Raw genomic sequence first — 23,234 nt, 5'->3', positions numbered from 1 at the left:
ACTGTAGTACTAATTTGTTTTTGTATTTGTATTATTGATATTCCTCAGCTTTTATTGCTTTTACTTTAGAGTCCCGTGAAGCCATTAACAAAACACAAAAGTGAAACGATGGTGATCATTTGGGACTTGGGTGAAGTAGAAACCCATTCAACTCAAAGAAAGGGGAATTAGCTTTCCGATTATTTCACTTCCTCATAGAAAAAGTGCTGTGTGTTCATCATGAGTGTCTGTCAGAAGCCGGTGATTGGCTGGGATGATGGGCCATGTGACATAGATAGCTGTGAGCTGTGTTGCGAGCGGATAATTCAATCAGATTTAATTGGAACAGTCTCTCTAAGTATGTTTACGAGATGACCCACTCGGCCTCTTTGATCTTTCCTTCAGCTTTCACTGGAGCTTAAGCAAGAGGAAGGGAAAGAGAGGAAAAAAGCAGTGTGTGTGTGTGTGTGTGTGTGTGTGTGTGTGTGATTGCGTGTGTGTGTGTGTGTGTGTGATTGCGTGTGTGGCTTTCAAGGGAGCATCCTTCAAGGTACTGTGGGAGTGCTAAAATGGGCGAGCAGAGGTAGGAGGGGGTTTGGCTGGGTGGGAAATCACAGCCTTAGGGTGCTCTACAGATTATTCCTGCTTCCCTTTCATCTGAGCCGTTGGGGGGCATCTTCCACAGATTAACCGCTCCATCACTTATTAAGCACTTCGGAACAAAAGTGGCGAGGGAGGATGGAAGAAAAGGCAAGGAGCCGGAAGAAGGTTGCATTAGCACCAATCTGTGTGTTGTTGGGTGTGGTTGTTGTGAGATAGCTGGTAAAAAAAACCAAAAACCAAAAACAAAAAAAACAACCAAGCATTCACATGAACAGAAGCAGCTATTTAAAACAAGGACTTAAAATGAACTCATGCACAATTAGAAGAAGATTTCAGAGTCTGACCAGGCCATCTGGTTGCAGGTGAGGACAGTGAGGGAACTGGAGAGAAAAACTGAGGGAAAGGGAACAAAGTACAAAAATAGAAAGAGTGTGTGTGTGTGTGTGTGTGTGTGTGTGTGTGTGTGTGTGTGATGCAAGAGCAAATGGAGAGGCAGCAACGCTGGAGGTTCTGCATGACAAACCACCATCCAAACAACCAGGCCACACTGCATACACAATGTTCTTCACAAACAGTCCTTGAAGTGTGATTTTTTTTCCACTTATATCTCTATTTTCACAAGTCTTCATAATGATTTCGGTGTCTGTGGCCACAGAGGAACAAGGCAGTACAAATACTGAGTGTGTATCATCCAAGCCTATTTGTTCACCAAATCACAGCAATCCTGCCAGACTAACAACTCACCCTCCTTAGTAACCAGGTTTCAAATATTGTTTATCTTCAATCTCTAGCAAATAGATGGGAGACTAATTTAAGGAAAACCCTACCAAAGTGACTTAGGTGATGGAGCCACCATGATAAGTCTCAGGAACTCAACCGGCGGGATGAAGACAGTTCTTCCAAAAGCTATTCTATCATTTTGTGTTTCACGTACGGTGGTGGTGCTGTTGAACATGTCGGTCCTAAACATCCCAGAGATGTTCAACTCTGATGTGGTGACCCTGAGGGCTGCAGAATGTGATTCATTCTCATGTCAGCGCTTCTAGGTGCTGTCGTTCTGTTTCTCCACTCATTTATTCAGGTTTTTGCTTTCCTTTGTTAAGACTGGATTTTGCTTTTACTGCCAATACCTCAAAAAAAAAAGGAAAGAAATTTGACATTTTATCAAACAATCAAGTGTTGGCATGAAAAGGTTTTGAATTCTAAGATGTAAGGTAAGCCAAAAATTATTTTTTGCATTTCAAGAACTAAAAAATTGGTGTCCTGAGTACACAAATGTGTTTTCCCCCCCTGCATCACTCTTTGACTACTGAATGCTGAAAGAGCCAGACATGTATATTTCGCTTGAAGATAATGGCATCTTTTGACCACAAAGGTACTAACAATATTTGTTTTAGTTTAGAATTGTTATTCCCTCACAGCTCCGGCTCCTTATCAATAACCAGTTTAAGACTACAAGGGAAAAAAAAAAATCAATGATGGGTCAAAACCTCATTAGCTGGTGAAGAAGCCATCATCGGTCTTAAAAATCAATTAATACAATCAACAGAGACTCCAACAGCTGATCGGATGATTGAGTTGTTATGATGGCTTGTCTATGATAGCACAGAAAAACGCCTCGGGCTTGTAAAGGGGGAGCTGTGGCTTCTCAATCTGTTCCCTTTTCTTCTTCCCATCCACAGATTAATGCAGAAACCGAAACTAAAGATAATAACAATCGACGCCAAGCGACTACGGAGAGGATGAGAGGGATCGACCTGCCTGCTTCCTGCTGGAGGAGGAGGAGGAGATGCAAGCGGGTGGAGATGTAGTCAACCCAAACAACTCCTCCACATCAGTCTCTGGAACACACATATAGAGTACATGTCCTTCTTCTGGCTATTACACAACACACATTACATAATTCACCCAATGTGTGACTGTGAAATAAGACTTTGAAGGTGCCCTCCCTCCTAAACACCTACTCAACTCTCTGGGAGCTTGATGAGCAATGGGAACAGGTACACACTAAGGACAGTGCCCCCGCTGGAGCTCCACATTTAAGGCTTCTGACAGGCATGCTTTTTATATGAAATAAAAAGAAGGGATAGCTTAGATGAATTCATCCCGACACACTGGTTATGCCAAGGCGGCTTCAAGTGAAGAGATTCACGAGGGTACTGGCCATCAGAGCTGGAGAGGGAAATGTTTTCCAATGTTGTTCTAGCTGGTGCTTCACTCACTTTTTTAACAACATCGGAAAACGTATGCAGGAGTGCGTGGGTTGCGGGTAGTAAAAGAAACATTTTGATCATTTTGTCTCACTGGATTGTTGTGTTACAGTGAAGTGAAATGACGAGTGATACGCTGATCTCCTTCAGAGGGGTTGTTAACATTGCTTCATGTGTGAAAAGTGCTAAGGATTAAGTTGAAGGGCTTTTGATCCTTCTCTGACAAGAGGTTTCGGTCGGTTCTGCAGCACTACAACTGGATTTGGTGCAACCATAAACACAAGAAAAATGCAATCCTGGTGTTGACATCATCGTTTGCACAGCTGACGAACTTCAAACCCTCCGCACGGAAAATCTGGATGCACTTCTGAAAGGTGTCCTCAACATGACAACAATTACATCACCATTAGCTGAACTTTGGAGAGAAATGGATCCAAAACATTAATAGGAAACAGACATTTTATATTTACAGCCAATGAAGAAGCTAAATAAGCTGTGGCATCCATCTACAAACAAGAGTTGCTTGTTTACACCATTTGAACTCATTACTCATTAAACATGGTTTAATAAAGAGAAAATAAGTTTCTAAGTGCAAAATGTCACATCTGATTGATCAAAGTTTGGCACAAGGCATTTTTCAGAGGGAGGGGTTTCCGTCCTTATTGATAACACTAAAAAAACAAATCACAAAAAGACTTCTCATTAGCAAAACAACAAGCTCAGAGTTCATGCAGACGGCAGTGTCTGAGCAGGAAATGGGTCGTCAACCGCCCTCGCCTTGGGACAAGAAGCCATAAAGCAGGATCAAAGGCCTGGCACCGCTCAGGGTCCCGCCATATGAAGAGCAGAATGTCATGGGAAGTCACAGACTCCCTGGGTGGAAATGCTAACGACGTCTCAATGGGATTCCGATACCCCAAGTTATGAACCATTGAGGTTTGCTGGGGCTTTGCAGACTGTAGATTCTGTGAAAGAAGCTGAGACATTATTAATAATGAGTCAGACACACTCTGAGTGGTGCTTACATGTCCTGTGCATTTACATTAAACATGTAAAGGCTGCATCTCAGACATGTGGAGGCAAAGAAGTGAAACGAAAAAGGACACGGAGAGGTCATGAGAACACGCTAAGTGTGGAGAGTGGGACAAACTATCAATAGTGCAATATATCACGATATTTCTTCCTATGATACAGTACCGATACACTGGTGCCAAAATCAATATTTATATTAAAATACCTGTTGTTAAAAATAGACTTACCTGTTGCAATTTTGACAAATTTATTGTGCTGATGTTCTAAAGGCGCCAAGCTACGATGCTGCGCTTGGTTGAACATTGTTTTCATCCAAGTTATCACACTCTTCGAAATTGACAAGTGCAATATATAAAAATCATAATCTCTACTTTTTTAGCCGTATTAGTAATACGGATATAATGATGTATTATAGTTTAATTCATATGCGGAATTGCTGTATCACGACACTGTTTCCATCATGATAGTAATATTGTGCTTCTATCACACTACTACTCAGTTCAGACTAAAAATTATGTTTTTTTGTTTTTGTGAGTATGTGCTTTGACCCACGGTGCTGATCTGTTCATATACAGTACATATAAAAAATGTTGCCATGTCAGGAGCTCATATGAACATACAGGCTAAAGGTCAGAGTAAAGCTAGGGCTACAGGCTGCTGCGCTACTTTTCATCTCCCAACAAGCCTGTTAAGGATGCTATTAATGAGCAGACTTCCCTCAGTGGGGACTTTTCTCTCTGGTTGCCAGGCAAAACTCAGTTTGCAGGTTTGTAGCTGGGAGCTTTCTATTTTGACTCACCCGTGAATATAGTTAGATCACTTCAGTAGCAGAGCATATGCCAATGACCCCCCCCCCCCCCACAAGCACACACACAAGTACAGCACACAGCAACCCAAAAATAACAGCTGCAGAACCTCAAGCTACTGATTAAGAGTTAGAGTCTTTTATCTTCGTGTGGTGAGGAGGCAACGCAAGCTTAACACTGTATTATCATGACATGGCAGTCACTCATTGTTCTCAGTACAATGAGTGTATATCTGCTGCCCATTGATTACTGGTTTGTAGCAGGCATCTGCTCTGGTCTGTTCCACTATTTTAAATAAGTCAGAAAGGCTACAAAAACAAGCAGAGGAGCGGAGATGACATTTAGATTGAATCACAAGGCTTTTCCACAGCGTGCGTGCTGTGTGGCGCCTCAGCAGCCAGCCAGAACTTCTATACACACAGATCTGACAGCTTACTGAAGCAGAAGCACACACAAATATAGAGGTGCTTCATTAAAGAGGATGGAGCACCCATGAATACAGACCCACTTGCCCATGGCTCCTGTCACACAGCAAGAACGAGGCTCATCTTTCAAAAACTACTGGAATGTTCGATGCAATTGAAATGTGGCTAGAAAATAGCGGGAGCCGTTTTTTTTCCAGCGCTTCCTCCCACCTTGTTGTTTGAACCAATGTGGCCTATAAACTACTTGCGCCGGTACAAAATGTCACTGGATTGAAGATACCTTTTCACAGCTTTTTACTGAGGCTGTAGAGAAAAACAACAAGATTTCAGAGGGATTCTGGGGAAACATTTAGAGCGCAACGTTACAAGGTAGTCAGGATTCAGAGGGATAATGTAGTTAACAGGGAGCTCACCCTGCAATATGAGTTCTAATGTGTCTTTCTGTGTGCTTGGCCAGGATACGGAATCCTGCAGGAGGGTTGAGCATGGAGAACTTGCCTGACACAATGACACTGGGCTGTAGCAACACTCTTTCTGAAATGTAGTGCTTCCTGCTAAGGAACATTCACTTGAATACTACAGTGCTGACAATGGATACCTCCCCCAATTCAAGGTTGGGTCATTAATCATAATTCCACTTGCAGACAGATTCCTGGTATATGACAGACAGCTACTGCTCTTTCCTCTACACCATACCTCTACTTCCTAGAGAAAGCAAAGCTGCATAATGAGGGGCAAATCCATGGAGGGCAAATGCTTGCTCAATCTCAGACCCCAGCGGGCCATATGGAAAACATTGAAGTTTCTGGACAACCATCAAATCTAAACAAACAGTAGAGGAGAGCGTTCAAACAAAGTGGCATTTGAGCAAACTCCAGACCGTCCAAGCCGATCCCCAGGGTGGTGTGCTCAAAGCTAACGCTGGCTACAGACGGATATCTGTCACATCTCAATGCTGTAGGAGAACAATCTGGCCACTTGAATGACAGAGCTTTATGATGGGACACTGTGTTGCTAAGGCTCATTTACTTTAATATGAGAAGGGAGGCAGCCAACAGCTACAGGAGCAGAGGGAAGACACAGAGAAAATGTACTCTGGTCTTCCTAGAGGAGCATCTGGTGGTCAGAGAGTTGGTGCTGGTACTGATGGAAAATCTTATTAGTAAAGAAGAGAGAAAGGCAGAGAGAGAGGGAGGGCTGTGTCTCAGCAGAGCATTTCAACAGTCAACCAGGGATGAAGGAGGGAAGTGTTGCTGTAAAGGAAGAGTTGGACATCTTCAGAAATATAATTATTTTATTTCTAGCTGAGAGTCAGAGGAGGAGACACAGATCACTCTTATGGATAAAAGGCTAGAGCCATGGCAGCCATTCCCAAATGTTTCCAGTATTTATGCTAAGCTAACCAGCAGCTCACTGCGGTTTCACAAGTAATGCACATAGATGCGTCTACGTGTTAGGGTTCACATATGAACAGACCACACACCAAAACTGCTATTCTGACAGCTGCAGCAGCTCGGAATGACAAACTGTGCTTTCCTACTCGAGCATATTTCTGGGAGGGAAAAGTGATTGCACCCAAAAACACGAGGTGATGTGCAAAGAGAGACCGACTCTGTATTCAGTTGTACAAAACCAGGGGAAAGCCCATGTCTGTTTTGTGGTGCGGGGGTCATGATTCTGAGAGAATATCACTGAGCCAAGTGACTCCTTCAGGTTCAGACTGATAATATGACAGTTTTGGTAAATGTCATATCCACCTAGTGTGTGGTAATGTAGGAATAAAATGACCTGTCAGTATCGGTGCCCCATTTGAGAATGGACCGGCCCATTTAGGGTTTATATGATCATAAAATTCTCACAGGGATTTGAGCACCCATTATCATTTAGGGTCAAAATGGAAATGAACAAAAAAAGCAGTTTATAGCAACATTTGATGAAAAAAAAAATACAAATGAAGGGAAAGGTGGAGTAATAAAAGGTTAAAACAAATCTCAATGCTGAACATTTTTAAGTTGACAAAGTTCATGTTAAAAAAAATAACATTACAGGTGCTGCTGCTTGATAAAATACTGCTGGATGCTACAGTGTTGTTAGCAATGAACCCTGTGGAGAACAGACTACTCCTAACGCTGAGAACCAGCAAAATGGTGATGAGTGCTGTTAAGACAGAGCTAGCCACTTAGTGCCAGCACTGCTAATAATACTGGGTGGGCAGCTGTTGCTGGGTTAGTGGAAGCAGTGGTAACTCTCTCTACTGTCCAGGATTAATTATAAAAATGAGGACTAAGATGACACAAATATGCCCCAAGGCTTTCTGTCGCATGGCAACTGGCAAAAAAATTTGATAGCAAGCTGACTTCTGTTCCCAGTCCAATCCTGAACTCCCAAGTGTAAGAACATGTAGCTCTCACACAGAAAGAGTAACGATGGCAAAAAACAAAACAAGATGAAATTGAACACACACACACACACACACACACACACACACACACACACACACACACACACACACACACACACACACACACACACACACACACAGATCTCTGACCCACAGCTGAGTTGAACCTCAGACAATCCTTGAGCCCTTGCAGGATGATGGCAGACAGAGCCATGCATGAAATGAACTTTTACCCCTCAGAGGTTCCAACTGGGACCCAGAACGAGGTGAATCTCTTCTCCCAGTGTCATCTGTTGTCTATAAACCACAGCTTGAGATGTATGTATGAGAGCATTATATTGAATTTTGAAGAAAACACGCCTTAGGCTGAGGTAAAAGTCTAAATTAAGTCTGGAATGTCCTGGGATACAAAGAAAGAAAAGCTGCTGTTGCACAAAGACCGCAGGGACGGAGTGAGCTTGAATATGAGCGAGATCCTCTCTGATCATACGTTGATGTGCGAGCAGCTGACCCACAAAACAGGGTGACAAAGACAGGGAGGAGTTGGGTGTGAACCAAGAGGTCAGCTTGTCCTAACTGATGAGACTCCTGTCTGTGCTGCTGCCTCAATCTGCAGTCTCCCTTTCATTCTCTCAGTCTTCCAAATTACATACAGCAATGGGAAATTCAAAGTCTGGCTCGCTGGCCTTAAAATGGGAAACTCAAGCTCCTGTAGTTGGACGGGGGGTCTCTTTCTCTCTCTCTCTCTCTCTAACACAGTTTTATCTGAATGAAGAGAAAACGACCTCTGCGTTCAATATAACACTCGTTGTACAAGTTGACCCCCCCCCCCCGACTGCTTTTCCAATTACTTCTGCACTCAGACTCGTCAGTGAGACAAAAAAGTCGGTAGTAAATGTGAGGAAGGATTCGCGGTGTCTCCCAGGAGAGCATTTCATTCCTCCAGCTCTGATGAGCTCCTTTGTTCCCACTTTAACTCTCGGAATCACATAATTGGACGCCATCTGGGGCCCTCATTCCTATTCTCTCTCGTTCTCTCTCTCTCTCCCCCCTTGTCTGCTGCACGTTAGGAAATCACACATCTGTATTCAATCCCTTACACTTCCCTGAGAGATTATGTAATGTTGTAATGAGGACCAACTACCAAGCCAGCTTGTCTTTCACATCCTGAGCGTTCCTTTATTATTATGGAGGGCAGTGAGTTTGATTTTTTGATGTTGTATTTCGTAAAAAGACAGAGGGACAAATGGGATGATGGTAGACAAAGAGAACCTGAGTGATGTGAATGAGGTCATAGAGCTCATTTGCCCTTTCAACGACCTTTCAATACCCTCTGGCTATTCTTTCACAGGACCACTACTCATATAGAAGACTTTACTTGGTTAGTCAGTCAGTTGACAACACCGGTAACAAGGTTCGAAGATGTGACAATTTCAACAGAAGACAATCTTTACCGCACCAGTGTGTTCCTCTCAAGCAGTTCTAAAGGACAGACAGCCTTGGGTCACGAGAGGCTAGAATTACTCAGCAGTTCATCTCTACTACGGTAACTGGCTGCCCTAAAACAGACACAAAGACCTTTAATGACTTGAGAATGAAGAAATCTTCAAATTACATGCAAAATTCTCTGTATTTCTTATAAGTATAGCAGACGTGTTGAAATGTTGTGCCTATTGTTTGTACCGCCCAGCTGGCTTTGGTTACTAAAAGACTGCTTTGAATTCAGAGGGATCGCTGTTTTCAATCCAGCCGTCTGTTGTGGTGGGCAAATAAAAAAAAATCTTTAAAAAACGTGCATGTTCAATCTATAGTTCAAACAAGTGCCTGCCAGCTGCACACTTGTGTCAGCAGACCAATGGGAGTCCTGGGCAGAGGAAAAGCAAATTAAAGGCAAACACTATCTTTTTGACCACAAGTGATATCACAGCACAGTTTGAGAATGAATGCAAATAATGAGATCACAAAAGCAGTCCTTAGATGAAGAAATTCTTCTGAGGGGAAGGATTTCTAACAATATCTCATGGATTATACAAGATATCAGTGTAGGCAACATGGAAGAACATTGTTACGACACAAAGATTGTTGAAAATTCCTCACTTGACTCTTAGCCATCAAGGCTTGGGCCTTGTGCATGTAAACGGCATCTTATCGTTTTCATGATTTATGCTTTTATGAATACAAAGTGTCAGTCATCAGCAGGAAGAAGTGCCCGTCAACATTAACTCTCATAAGGTGTTGATGGTTACAGATCATGGAAGTTCCTACAAGCTGCAGTGAGGTGTCGGTTAAGGCTGTGTCATCCATGACGGCTTTGCTGCTCGGCGTCACAAAGAGAGTGCCTTTCACTTGGATTTCGTTCACAGGATAATCAAAAATAGCCATGAGACATGTCGTTAATTTGTAAACTTTTCCTTAGAATATACAGAAAGCAGGCTATAGTGGGATATATATCGATATAAAATGAATTGTATCCAGATATAAGATATTGTCCACATCACATGGCGCAACTGTCAATCAAATGGCAGAACGTAGTTGCCACGTTTACATGTGAGCAGAGTTACGAACAACTGAGAATACACACATCTGCCGGCTGATTTGAAATGATGCAACAGAAATCCATGTTTGTTTACTGATGTAATAATGTGTTATTTATGAGAAATTAGAATTGACTGGATTGTCTGTACATTTTCAAAGACGGCTTTTGTTGGGGGGGGGGTCAGTTTCTGAAAAGATTAGGCTGGAATTATAGTGCAGTAAAATTTAAGGAAGGTTTAAAGTTGTCAAACACTGGATTGAGCATCACGCCAGCAGTAGAACTCACCAAACGCATCCAGCTGGACAAATGTTGATCAAACATCTTTTTTTATTTCATACCTACAAACTAGATTTGGCAGGTCGAGGGCTTTTCCTGCTCTCCTAACAAAGGATATGTCTGCGTGTTTGCATGATCTGAGAATGTTGGTAGGGGTGCGTGCAGTTATTTAGGGCATGCATATCCCTGGTGGAGGGGAATGGATGTTTTAAGTTGGAACAAAGGATGTGGCGGGGCTGTGATGTAGAAGCTTTGTGGGGAGATGACAGGGAAAGACTAAAAATCCATCAGAAGACTGCTATCAGCTCCACTGATCAAGGATCCTCTGATGAGGAAGTCGGTTTAATTGGGACTCATCAATATACAGCAGAAGGCTGACATGCTCAAACACAGACAAGCTATGAGGGATGAGCCTAAAGACCCCCGCCCCAAAAATACACACACACACACACACACACACACACACACACACACACACACACACACACACACACACACACACACACACACACACACACACACACACCAGGCCAGACAAAGGAGACACACATGATAATAAACGCCAGGTAATGAAGCAGGCTAAAGTTATGGATATCATTTACATTGCATTAGCCTCTCACTCATATATATGTGTGTGTGTGTGTCTCCATAGGAGGGGTGAACACACACACAGCCCCATCTGTTAGTGTTGTTGACAGCTGTGCATGTGTGAGTGTGTGTGTGTGCGCGTGGCCATTCAGGGGGTGTGGGGTGGAAACATGACATATTACAGCCTTAAACACAGCCAGTAGAAACAAAATAGATGACACCATCTATTAGACCCTCATTTATATTAATACACAGCGCTGGAGCATGAACACATACACACGCACATGCACTTAAAATCACATTAAAACCACTGAGCTCCAGGTCAAAACATGACACACACCCACCCAGCAGCCCTCATCGACATTTTTAATGGAGGGAGGAAAAAAACCTCAAAGACAATGGAAGAAAGGAAAACACTCATTTCTTCTCTTTGTGTTTCCTTTATGCTGCTACAGCATCTTGCATTTTTACGATGCAAAAAACATCTGTCATTTCTTTCATTTTGTGCCACTTTTGACAGTTTCTCCTCTGCTTAAAGATACTTGTACCATTATTCAAATCATATGTAGGTTTAAATGCAATCGCTAGCCTAATGTTCATATTGTGTATGTGTGGGTCTCTCCTGGCTCATGCTTCACAAACTAACAACGGCACCTTTGCCAATAAAACCTCCATGCAGCATGTAAAAGTCCTCTCATACTTTGTGAGGAGGAGAGAATACGGCTCTCATGTGGGGATGAGAGTGCACATACATGCTTGCCTCAAACTTTACAACCCCTTTGCAGCCGTAGTTTGACAGTAACGCTGGCTAATGCACGTGTACATCTCTGAGCTGCCAGGAACAAACAAATTCATTGCCACATTCTGTTTCCCTTCCTAATAAGTAGATGAACTGGCTCCCATTATCTCCAGGAAGCTGTTTGGAACTATCACGTTACAGCTTATTGGGGCCCGTTAACGCTGCAGAGACGGGGGTTGACATATGGTCCCCCCTTAACACAAAACCGTAAGAACAAACAGCGATGACGTCTCAAGAATGAAGGGAGATGAAGGAGGTGAAGCGGTGAGAGTTTGAGGTGGTGTTTCTTTGCTAGGGAGCCATCACAGGATCATCGGAAAAGACTAAAATGAGCTACATACGGCCTCTTTAGACCCACAAGAGCAAACAATGTGGTATAGAGCCTTGAGAAACATCCATCCATCCATTTTCTGTACCGCTTATATGTTTAGGGTCGCTGGGGGGCTGGAGCCTATCTCAGCTGACATTGGGAGCGGGGTTCACCCTGGACGTGTCACCAATCCATCACAGGGCCATCAGGAGCCATTAGGGGCTCAGTATCTTGCACAAGGATACTTCGACATGGGGGAAGAGAGAATTGAACCAGCGACCCATAGGTTGCTAGACAGCCACTCTACCTCTGAGGCATGCCGCCCCTGTCCCCAGAGAAACACTTCATCAATATTTCTTCTTTCTCTCTCCTCAACAGTGCCAACAGAAACAGATTAAACACCACAAAGATAAGAAATAAGAAAATCCTTGAGAGGTGAGCCGGGGGGGGGGGGGGGGGGGTAGCGTGTGAGGGTTGGATTATCAGATGAAAGCAACGCAGGCACTGGGTGTTATGAAGTGTTCATGGTACACGAAGCTCAAGGGCTTATGTGTGTGTGTGTGTGTGTGTATACCTATACATATGTATGTAAATATATATGTGTGTGTGTATGCATGTATCTGTGTGTATGTATACATATATATACATTTATATCTATCTCGCTATCTATCTAGACATATATACACATATGTGTATGTTTGTTGCAATACTGTATATAAATATCTATCTATCTAAATATAGACAGATATTTATATCTATCTATATACACATACAGTACATACATAAATACACATACAGTACATACATAAATACACACACACACACATATATATATACACATACATATATACATACACACACAAACACACACACACATATATATATATATATATATACACACACATATACATATATACATACACACACACAAACACACACATATGTATATATAAATGCATTAGCATCAGCAATTGGTGGGTACTCTTTGTTATTTTCAGTGAATATGGTCATGGATGCACTTGTGGTACTATTTTGGAACCAAGTTGGATGTAATCAGTCAGCCAAAATACAGAACAAAGCTATTTGCTGTCTTTGCAAATGTACAATGCCAGCAAAAGATTCCAACACCAGCAGTTTGGAAGAGCATTTGAGGAAACATCATCCTGCTGAGGACGCTACGCTTACACGGAGAGAAGGGGGTCACCATATGAAAGAGAGTCTAATGGTGTCAGATGAAGTGTGTATTCTCTTACGCCCTCCAAATAAACAGGTGGGATAAAACAAACCTAGCATGCATGATGGAATAAAGGAAATACACACGCTTCCAGCAGTTTGAATGTAGGGGTGTATCCATCTGCTGTGTCTCTGGCCAGGACTTGGATTAACAACAGAGCAACATGGATCATCTCTGCAACAGCGTTTACTAAGGTGCACACCTACAAAGCGGCTCATAAAGAGAACAATATGGTCTGAAGAAGAACTCTCGGACCGTCAGCTGGTCACCTTGATCAATACTATGACCTGTGTGGTTCGATGGCATCTTTTGCTCTGTCGGTATTGCGCAGTAATGACTGGTTAGTCGACTGGTTATACTGTTTATTCATTTCAGCTCATGCTGGGTTTGTCGTAATGTACAAATCAAAATGAACAGAACTGAAACTAAAAAAAGAGAACGCATTAAAAAAAAAGAACCCTGGACTTGCTAAACTGTTGCATCCCCAGTGTGGTGGACATCCTTCCTTTGATTGAATTATAAAAGCATTTGATGACAGAGACGATTGACTTTCTCATCAAGTGAAGTAACAGCAGTGTGCAAAACCAAAAAGGAGAGAACTTCGAACCAGATATGCCCATCTAGGGTCAGTCACTATTCTACAAGCTTGTTAAATAAATCTGAGGGTCTCTGGAGAAGAAAGCAAAACACTGAAGGCTCCTTCTAAACTTAACTGCACCAGAAAAGCAAACAGCGCAGGACTAAGTCCCTTCTGGCTGTGTGGACTGACTTACATCCCTCAGTTCAGTTCAGATATGTGATGAACTATAGAGGGTATATTATCACTGGAAACTTCACAGCTGCCGGGATTCTATATATTTATCCTGGAAAAGCTATAATTTCCTGGTTTATGGATCGTCCATTCTCATATTCAGAGGATGGTAAAAGAGTGACATCACCATTCGTCTGCAGCGGAGATGTGATTAATAGGTGGAATGTATATTGCTGTTGGACTATCGGTGCTTCATTCTCACCTGATGCAAATCAGCATCTTTCACTTGACTTGTTTGTCATCCCCACATCCACAATCCTGTGAAACACCGCCCTGCCAGAGTCTGGGACAGAACATGCTCTCCTTCTCCATGTCTATTCTACATTCTGTTTTCCCTTCCAGAGCCGGCCAGCCAACATGTGATGTATTTGTTTTTTAGGCTGTTGTTGGCTGGAAGTGGAGGTTCCCAGCAGCATTTGTCTATGTGACTGGCAGCCACACCAGCGGGGGAGGGGCTTTACTATCATATAAGATAAAAAGGTTGAACCGCTGAGGCTTTTAACAGAGAATGAAACACTAGATTATTCATGTGTGCAGCTCTGCTTGAAAAAAACAGTATTGCGACTTTTTTTTTTCTGTTACAATAGTTTTACATCCTCTCATATCATTCAGGACCATGAGAATCAGCCCAAGACTGACAGTGGATGACTTGTAATTTCCATAAAAGTTTCAACAGCGCTGCATCACGGAGAGCAGCAGTAACAAACAGGAAACGCTACAACAAATCAATTCTGTTTTTTTTTGGGGGGGGGGTGGATATAGAGACAGCAGGAACAACAGAAGGTTTATAAGTTATTTCTGAGTTGCCTCTTTTGCTTTAGAATCCAATGTTACGGGAGTTATTTAGGTTTGCCCCACTTTCTTTGACAGGAGATTTGTAGCACTTGTCACTGCTTTTACCTTCCACTACAAAAGTATTCTGATCTGCCGCAACAGCATCTTGAAATGTGTTAACTGATTTATATTCTGTTAAGTGTGAGTGAGTCAAAAATATTATGAGCAGGGTTCAGACACATCTTGCATGCTGCATGCTTCACTTGATGAAATCTGAGGATGAATGGATGATGTGTGAGCCAGTGAAAAACCTTCAGAGTTGACCTAAATTCATAAGGTGAAGCTTCATCAAACAGCAGAGGAGGAAACTGCAAACAGCAGCAATTTGGCAGAATAGCACAGAAGAAAATGACAGGAGTCAAGCTTCTCTTGACCAAACACATTTCCCGAAGAAGCTCTGGAAGACTGAAATATAATTCTGCGCTGCAAAAAGCTAAACAACGAAGCAGAGAGGGGAGCGGCCTGAAGAAACCACAGGTTCCACCGTGTGGGCAGCGTCTAGTTAACAAGACCCCAGAAGGAGTTTTATGAGGATGGTTCTCACAGCAAGACAGGGAAAATCCGTCCTCTGGAAACTGCCTTCCAGACCATTAATCCCAGCAGCGTCATTACCAGCCACCACTACTACTTGTGCGTCGAGGCTAGACAGCCAATTTAAGTGAGTCACAGATATAGACTGTGACAAATTTAAAAATAAAAAAAATAAAAAGTTTCGGTGCATCTTAGCAGAGAGTCTCTGGAGCCCTACTGAAGGGATAAACACTGCTCTTCCAGAGATCATGGGTGCCCAAGTGGGTTGAGATCTGCTGGATCATGACTACTCTGTTCCGTAGGGAAGCATCTGTTACATATCTGCACTTGTGCGTATTCAGGCTTTGCTTTCATTTGTTGCCTCTCCGTGTGGTTCGAGCAGCTTACCTGGATCTGCCCTTTGCCCATGATCTTGTCCACAATCTCGTTGTCGTCCTTGTTCAGCATGCTCTTATCATAGCACTTCTCATAGCACAGGATCCGCAGGTACTGAGAGCCCTCGAGCTCTATCTCAAACTCCTGTTGGACGACAAAGGACACATCAACAAAACGTAGGATGACAGCGTGCTTAAATGTAGGGGGAGACGTCTCAGTGACTCACTTCGTTCCACTGTGGCTCTGTGGTGTCTCTGAAGACCCGGGTCTTGGCTTTACTGACAAAGTATCCATATGAGTCCACTTCCAGGGTGCAGTAAAGATCTGGGAGGAAACACAGAGGGATAACAGAAACCTGAATACACATCCACAGGGGCCTCACTGCTGCCTTTTCACTGGTGAAAGGTGACAAGACACGTTAGGATATTATCATATGGTGATTCACAGATTTAGAAAAACACAGAATTGAATGCTGCAGCGAAACAACATGATAATCACAATTCATTTATTTGTTTTGCAGTAACAGTCCAGTCAGTAAAGAGAAATACTGATATTATCCAATCTTTTCTTTTATGTTCAGGGGTCACAATTATCTACAACGACAAAAATGCTGGAAATTTTTCCAAAACTGACAGAAAACATTGTGACAGCGACTGCAGATTGGCTGCAATATAATGTTATAGGACACTATGCCTTACATGAAAAATGTGTACTTTTACCACTGACAGCCTCAGGTTGTTGTTTTCAGTTTCAGACATCATTCAATAGATCCTACATTTGAGTTTCAATTCCTGTATCGGTGTTGTAGTGGTGTGACGTGTGTACAGGAGAGGTCACAATGCTGTGACATGGTATCACTGGACTGAAGTCCTCTAAATGGCAGAGACATTCTTCCATGCATCTAAAATAAACTGGAAAAGACAGCCGGGACCAGAGGGATGATGGGAAACTGTCCATTCAGTAAGTTAGACAGTCTTCCGTGGCATGTTCGACACAGACATTTTGAGCTGTCCATGGTAAAAAAACAGCTCTTTCATAGGATGGACTTGCTCGCTCAATATTGGGCCAATGTTAGAACACAGTCACTCTGTTCCCTGTCGCTCATTTTGACACAAAAAAATTGGGCCCAGGTTGAGAAAAAAAGTTATTCGAATAGTTGTCTTCAGAGCAAACTTGTTAAGTGTTATCCCACCAAGGTTCTGTCGATGTCAAGTAAATACAATTCACTTCCTTATCCAAGTGTCCTTCACACCTGAAGCCATTTTCAAATGTTAGATTGAAAAATCTTGACAGAAAGATAAAAAAGGGAACATTCCATCATGTTGTGTTTCGCCCGGTGACGGACATCAATCTCCTGGTGAACCAACCGTAACACCACCCCCCCCCCCCACTCTTTATATACTGTGATGTCACCACTCCCATCCCCTGGGATCAGCTCTTACACAGACCAATTAAGTAGGTTAATGTGTTTCTTGCAGTTCCTGCAGGGTGCGCTACTGCCTGTCTGCATAGTGTCTCTATAGCGAGTCCTGCAGCCTCAACCTGCTCCCTCGGGTTATCCTCCACCTGACAGCATGATGGATGGATGGATGTACGACTCGACCTTTCACCAGGAGATTGGACGAGGGAAGGAAAGACAGACACAGGCGGCTGGGGGAATCTCTTTTGAACACACACTTGCAGACCGAGAGAAAATGTCTCTTCTGCAGCATTAAAAGTAGTAGAGTTCTCTTAAATTCAAACAACAGAGACAATAATCAGCTATGACTGACACAAGCAAATATACACGTGCACGTGCACTGACAGGACAGTACGGTATAATGGAATCTCATCCCATCTGGTCTCATTCCTTCTTTGTTTGTTTTCTCAGCATCCTGATAGGCTCTGGCATAATTACTCCCAGGGAGGAGGAGATTAGCGGTGGCGGTATGAGGGGAGTTCAGCTGAGGGGAATTCAGTGTGACCATCTGGGGGATATTTATGAAGTGGAATTGTCATTGAGCAGTTATGATACGCTTCCGTTACACACACACACACAAACACGCACGCACGCGCACACACACACACAAACACAAGCATTGAAGCCATTAGTTCTGAGGTGAAATCCCTAAAACACACAGACTACCTGTCAGAGTCGGGTCCAGTCAGGAATGGGATGACATGTTCGTCATATCAAAAAGAGCCAATTCACCCGGACACTTTTAACAGCTACAAAAACAAGATGTTTTGGATTCAGGGAAGAAATGGTGAGGATGTTTGTTTGTGTCACTCCTCGCCTCGTCTCGTCTCTTTGACGCGCTTTGTCGAGTATATGGGCAGCCCTACATTTCTCTTTAAGTTGATTTCCTCTCCATCTGAAAAAGGTTTATGTGCCCAGACCCAAAACTCAAACAAGGCCACAGAGAGCATATTCAGAGAGGGTTTTTTTTTTTTTCCCTGTGTCCTCACAGTGAATCCAGAAGGATTTTGAGAAGTAGGGCAGGCAAACGAAAAGAGGCCTAGATTTCTGTGAGTTTTCATTTTCCTGGCAGGTCACCATAGGACTGATTGGGGGGGGCAAATTGGTAAGCATGGGGTCTCTAACCTCGTGATGCAGCAGTTAATGGATACCATCCTTTTCCCTCTCATTTGTGGCATGGGAGTTCTAATCCAGGAGGCTAATCTTCACCCGAAGCTGTGTTGAATGCTGGGTCAAACTCGGGTTTGACTAAATTAGGAGGCAAGTGACAAGCAGTTCAACTACAGCTACATCACCATGGCCGCTTTTAGCCTCACTACTTAGCCACAGGGCTCCAGGAGATGATGTTCTTCTACGGGACAAAAATAAGGAGGACGCTGTCGTAATTGAATTGTTTTCATAGAATCCAGAAGGAGAAAACTAATAAAAGCTGGCGAACAATGAGTGGGAATGCTTCGAGTCATGGCTGGATTTGATTACACGCAGAAATATCAAGGGACATGAGAACATGTGAACACTTACAGACACAGTTTTATGGGAGCAGTGGCAAGTGACGAAAACGATGTTTCTGAGTCATACATACCTCTTTTACGTCTTATTTGGATCTGCTCACAAATTTAAAGAGCATCGAGTTACAGCAGCTGTTGCAGATGGCCACTTGGATGGCGTTTGCACACCAAAAGATAAAAGTTTCGCATCTCTCTACAAGCCCATGTTTTCCTCTGATTTCTTTTCTTTTTAACTAAGTTTTTGGGACTCCCAGCTCTTTCCTCTGTGACCTAGTTTGACTACTTTACCCTGGGCTGATTTAAAAGCCCATTCCCACCGGGGAGCGATCCGTGCAACACAAATAACACATCTCATATCGCATTTTATTCAAGCGTATGTGATTTTTCTATCAGACTGGTGATTGCTTGTCAACTTTACTATCCCAACCACTAAATCAGGACCACTCTTTCCAATCAGGAATATGTTGGTAATATAATATCACCATGCAGAAACCACAAAGAAAATGATGCTTAAGAGCATTAAATGGCTGTTTGACAGTGCAGACAGCGAAGGAGATGTCAACCGTGCAACCACATCGATCCTCCGACACTGACATACCCACAACAACAACGAAGCACAACATCTACAGTACATGAAACGGATCCCACCATTAACCTGTTCCTGGAAGAAATGGTGTAATTCCAGTCATTGGTGGTATAAGAGGGAATTAAATACAAGCCGAATTGTGAACACTGTCTCCCACAACTATGATCTCTGGCATGTCTTCTAAACACCTGTATAGTTCACAGTCACGTGAATGACTTCAGACTGGATCATAGAAGTGATGTGTGACCAAAAAAATTGTCAGTAATAACCCATGATTCCACTTCATGACTCGAAAAAAAAAAAAACTTGAATCTCTTTCCAAGACCCAAGAAGTTAACAAAAATGATGCAAGAAAAAAATTCTTCCCTGATTAGGGTTCAACTTTGGATCAAGCAGTGGGCGCAGGCAGAGGAGGAGGTTGTGTGTCTGAGTCAAGTGCAGACAGATGATCATCCCCGCCGCAGTAAGAGAGGAACGGGGAACACATTGCTGACGATGACTACCCTAGTATACAATCGCTGTGCTCGCTTCAATAAAAAAGAACTGCTATATGGGAAACATGTGGGAATGCAAAAACAACAGCAAATTCAATCTACGACTACAACTTATTGCTCTGTTGGGTTATGACATTAGATTTATAGAGAACATATTACAACTTTTTGGACGTTTGACTTGGCTCTGAACTTGACTTGGGACTGTAAAGACTTTTTTGGGAATAGCAAAACTATGCCTTGGTCCTTCCTCTGCTGGGCTACATTAAGAAACTACAGACATTTCTCCATTTAGGAAAAAAAAAAAAATCACACACGCTGATACGCAACGCCGTGATCTCGAACTTGTGAATTACTGCACTGATGTTACATTTCTGCATGTAATGAATGTAAACACCACTTTAAACTAAATGTTTAACTGATGCACAGATACACAAACACTTTTGTAACAGTCTAGCGCACACACACACACACACACACACACACACACACACACACACACACACACACACACAGACAGCACATTCCTCACACAAGTGGTGTGGCAGCAGTGGTGAGCTGCAGTTGACTCTCAGTACAGTGTGTGACTTTCTATAATCGAGTAAAATTTTAGGCATGTGTCTATAAAGAAAAAGTACAGATGTCCTGAAATGAACTGAAGGCTTCATATTAAAAATAATCTTAATGTAAGGTTTATTATAATGCATCCTTTTTTTGCATCTAAGTCTTTATATTCATCACATTGAATCAGAGAGGCAGAAATGTAGTTCCTGTGCCACAACTTCAAGAAAGATAACTGCCCCAAACACGACTTAAGGCCAACTACCATTATGTGATCCACACTATGGTCAGGCATGTTTGTCCCTTCAAGTCTAGCTCAGTTTACTAGTGTGAGTGCAAGAGCATCAAGAGGTGGGCTTCAGTATGGTACAGCAGGGGGGAAAGGATGTGGGCAGTGTGGGTGTGTTACAGTGTGAACAGTCGCTCCTGACATGAGAGTGAATTATCACCCCCTTTCTATCTCATCCCATTCCTACAAAATATCAAATCCAATTTGTGTGACAAAATATCAGATTGCTAAATGTGCTCAAGCCTGGTCTGGCCTGGCCTGTAGCAAGAGGGGGGTATACATGCTTCAGCACAGCACCAGTGAACTGGGCCATGCACGAGTGTTCTCTCAGGACACATTCACCCTGCTAAAATAATGTTGCAACCTCTGTATGGGAGCTGAGTGATCAGGTCTTAGTGCATCCTCTGATGCATTCACACACACACCTGTGATCAGATCACCCTGGATGTTACAGCAGGTCTGAACAGGGTCCAACACACCCTCTAACCCACAGTACCATCCACCATGGCTTGCATGCCCCGCATCAGTTCTGCATGCTGTGCCAGACACATTGACATCAAACTGTACCTAAACACACACAATCACACACACACACACACACACACAGTCTCCCATACACACACACACAAAGTCACACACACAGTCTCCCACACACACGCGCACGCACGCGCACACACACACACACGCGCACACACACACACACACAACATGTTTACACCCCTCAGCTCTCTCCACTTCATCGAGGATCAAACAGGCTTTCAGAGGAGATAGTTTCCAATCCATTACTCCAGCAGTCCCTGGGAAACTCAAGCAGGCCAGCTCTGGTATACTTGAGGCTGTCATGGTAACTGAGGACATCATGTCTCCCTCTCTATCTATTCTCCACATAGTGGATATTTGAAGTTGTGGTGGTACAACAGGGCACAATGTGTACTGGAAAGCCAGCTGTTGCTGGCACATCTGAGAAAGCCTCTGCAGGGTCCTGCAAAAAATTCCCCCCTCACTAGACATTGAACACACATAAGCAGACACACACACAAGCACACGCACACACACACACTCGCACATGTGCACACACACAGAACTGTGATAGCAGAAAGACAACAGGAAGTGAAGTAGGGAAGGCAGTATCAGTTTGTGGCAAAAACATCTTCAATGATATTGTTCAGTGTCCAAATCGGCCTGCTGTGTTTGAATTGGACCATCTCTCTCTCTCCCCCTGTCTCTCTCTCCCTCAGTCTCTCTCTCTCTCTCTCTCTCTCTCTCCCTCAGTCTCTCTCTCTCTGTCTCTTCTCTGTCAACTCCTTCATCCATCTGGCCATCTTGCGGCTGTTGCACGATAGAAACGGCATGTGCAGAATGCAGTGATTGATTGGGTCGTGTGTTCTTGGAGTACACCTCCTAGCAGACTGTTTTGGAAGGGTGCACAGAGCCAGGGCACGTGCACAAGTACTGTATGGTAAGGAAGAGAATGACTTACTGGCGGACTCCTGGAATCCTTTGGCAGAGTGGACGATCACATGCAGAAAGCCGTACAGGCCAGGAGTCTCCTCATCTGGAACATAAGATCCCAACTCAGTTAGCCCCAGTATAATAAAGGTACTCTGTCTGAATCAGTTACAAGTCAGTGGAAGATTCTTCTACACAGTTAAACACACAGTCCTCCTGTATCCATTCCTCTTGAACACACACCTTCAACACTGTGCTGAAGAAATGTAATTTCACAGGCTGACGCCGGATTCACACTCTGATTTGGGGGCTCAGATATTTGAGTGTTGGAGGAGGTGTGAGCGTGATCAAGCAAGATACTGAAGCTCCCGATTGGTACCTTCCACCATCTGTTTATACCTGTCTGCATGTGTGTAACGATGTGAATGGGCGGATGAGACAATACTGAATGCTGTTAACGTGGAAAAGAGCCACATAAACAGATCCCATTACACATCATTTAAGGTTAATACTGCGTAGCCCAATTGTCTCTTTGAGGACCCTCATTTCACATATCGTCACCTTCTCATAATTATCGCCTGGGTCATTTTTTCAGGTTTTACAGAAAACACAAAAAACTGGAGACAAAACATAATCAAGAGGTGTTTAAGACACAAAAAAAATGACAGGCAATTATTTTAAGTAGGTGAAGATATTTAAACTGATGACAAACTGAATTTTCATCATCATCCCCTTGGAATGCTTTTGAGAAGAGACACATTAAACTGGTAATGACATCAGCCAAAACTTGAAGACAAGTCGACACCCAGCTATTGTCAGTTTCAGCACGAATATCAGGTATCTATGTTGCTCTTACTCTTCAGATCTGTATCACATCAACCAGCATTGTTTTTTGCTGTAAAAACTGAGCTTGCGTGCAACTGGGTGCATGTTTTTGGGTTGCCCAACAGAGACCTCACGGAGAGACACACTTGCTTTGGTGGAGGTCTGTGAATCTCCGGTGTTTCCTGGTAAATAAACTCTGATGGAGGGCTGCAGTGTTTGGAGCTCTTGTAGGAGGCAGCTAGCACAGGGGTTAACTATGAGTGTGTGTGATACACAAGGAGAGGCTTCAAAGCTTCAGCTTTGACCGATGGATATC

General features: G+C 43.2%; 1 protein-coding gene across 4 annotated transcripts in view; it reads right to left on the bottom strand.

The window, feature by feature from the left end:
- abr (ABR activator of RhoGEF and GTPase) overlaps positions 1–23,234 on the bottom strand; it is a 128,439-nt gene that overhangs the window by 18,332 nt on the left and 86,873 nt on the right. For all 4 annotated transcript variants that reach the window (XM_086225702.1, XM_086225699.1, XM_086225700.1 and 1 more), the window contains 3 exons: positions 22,125–22,199; positions 15,977–16,074; positions 15,763–15,894 (listed from right to left, as the gene is read on the bottom strand). In XM_086225702.1, coding sequence (XP_086081828.1) covers positions 15,763–15,894; positions 15,977–16,074; positions 22,125–22,199 — 305 coding nt within the window. The remainder of the gene's footprint in view (positions 1–15,762; positions 15,895–15,976; positions 16,075–22,124; positions 22,200–23,234) is intronic.

This window comes from Aulostomus chinensis, chromosome 15, assembly GCF_037954235.1.
Source record: "Aulostomus chinensis isolate RoL2024-O1b breed Wild chromosome 15, RoL_Achi_v1.0, whole genome shotgun sequence".
NCBI classification, from domain to species: Eukaryota; Metazoa; Chordata; class Actinopteri; order Syngnathiformes; family Aulostomidae; genus Aulostomus; species Aulostomus chinensis.
The sequence above is the reverse complement of the archived record's forward strand: the minus strand, read 5'-3'. Positions and strand labels throughout refer to the sequence as shown.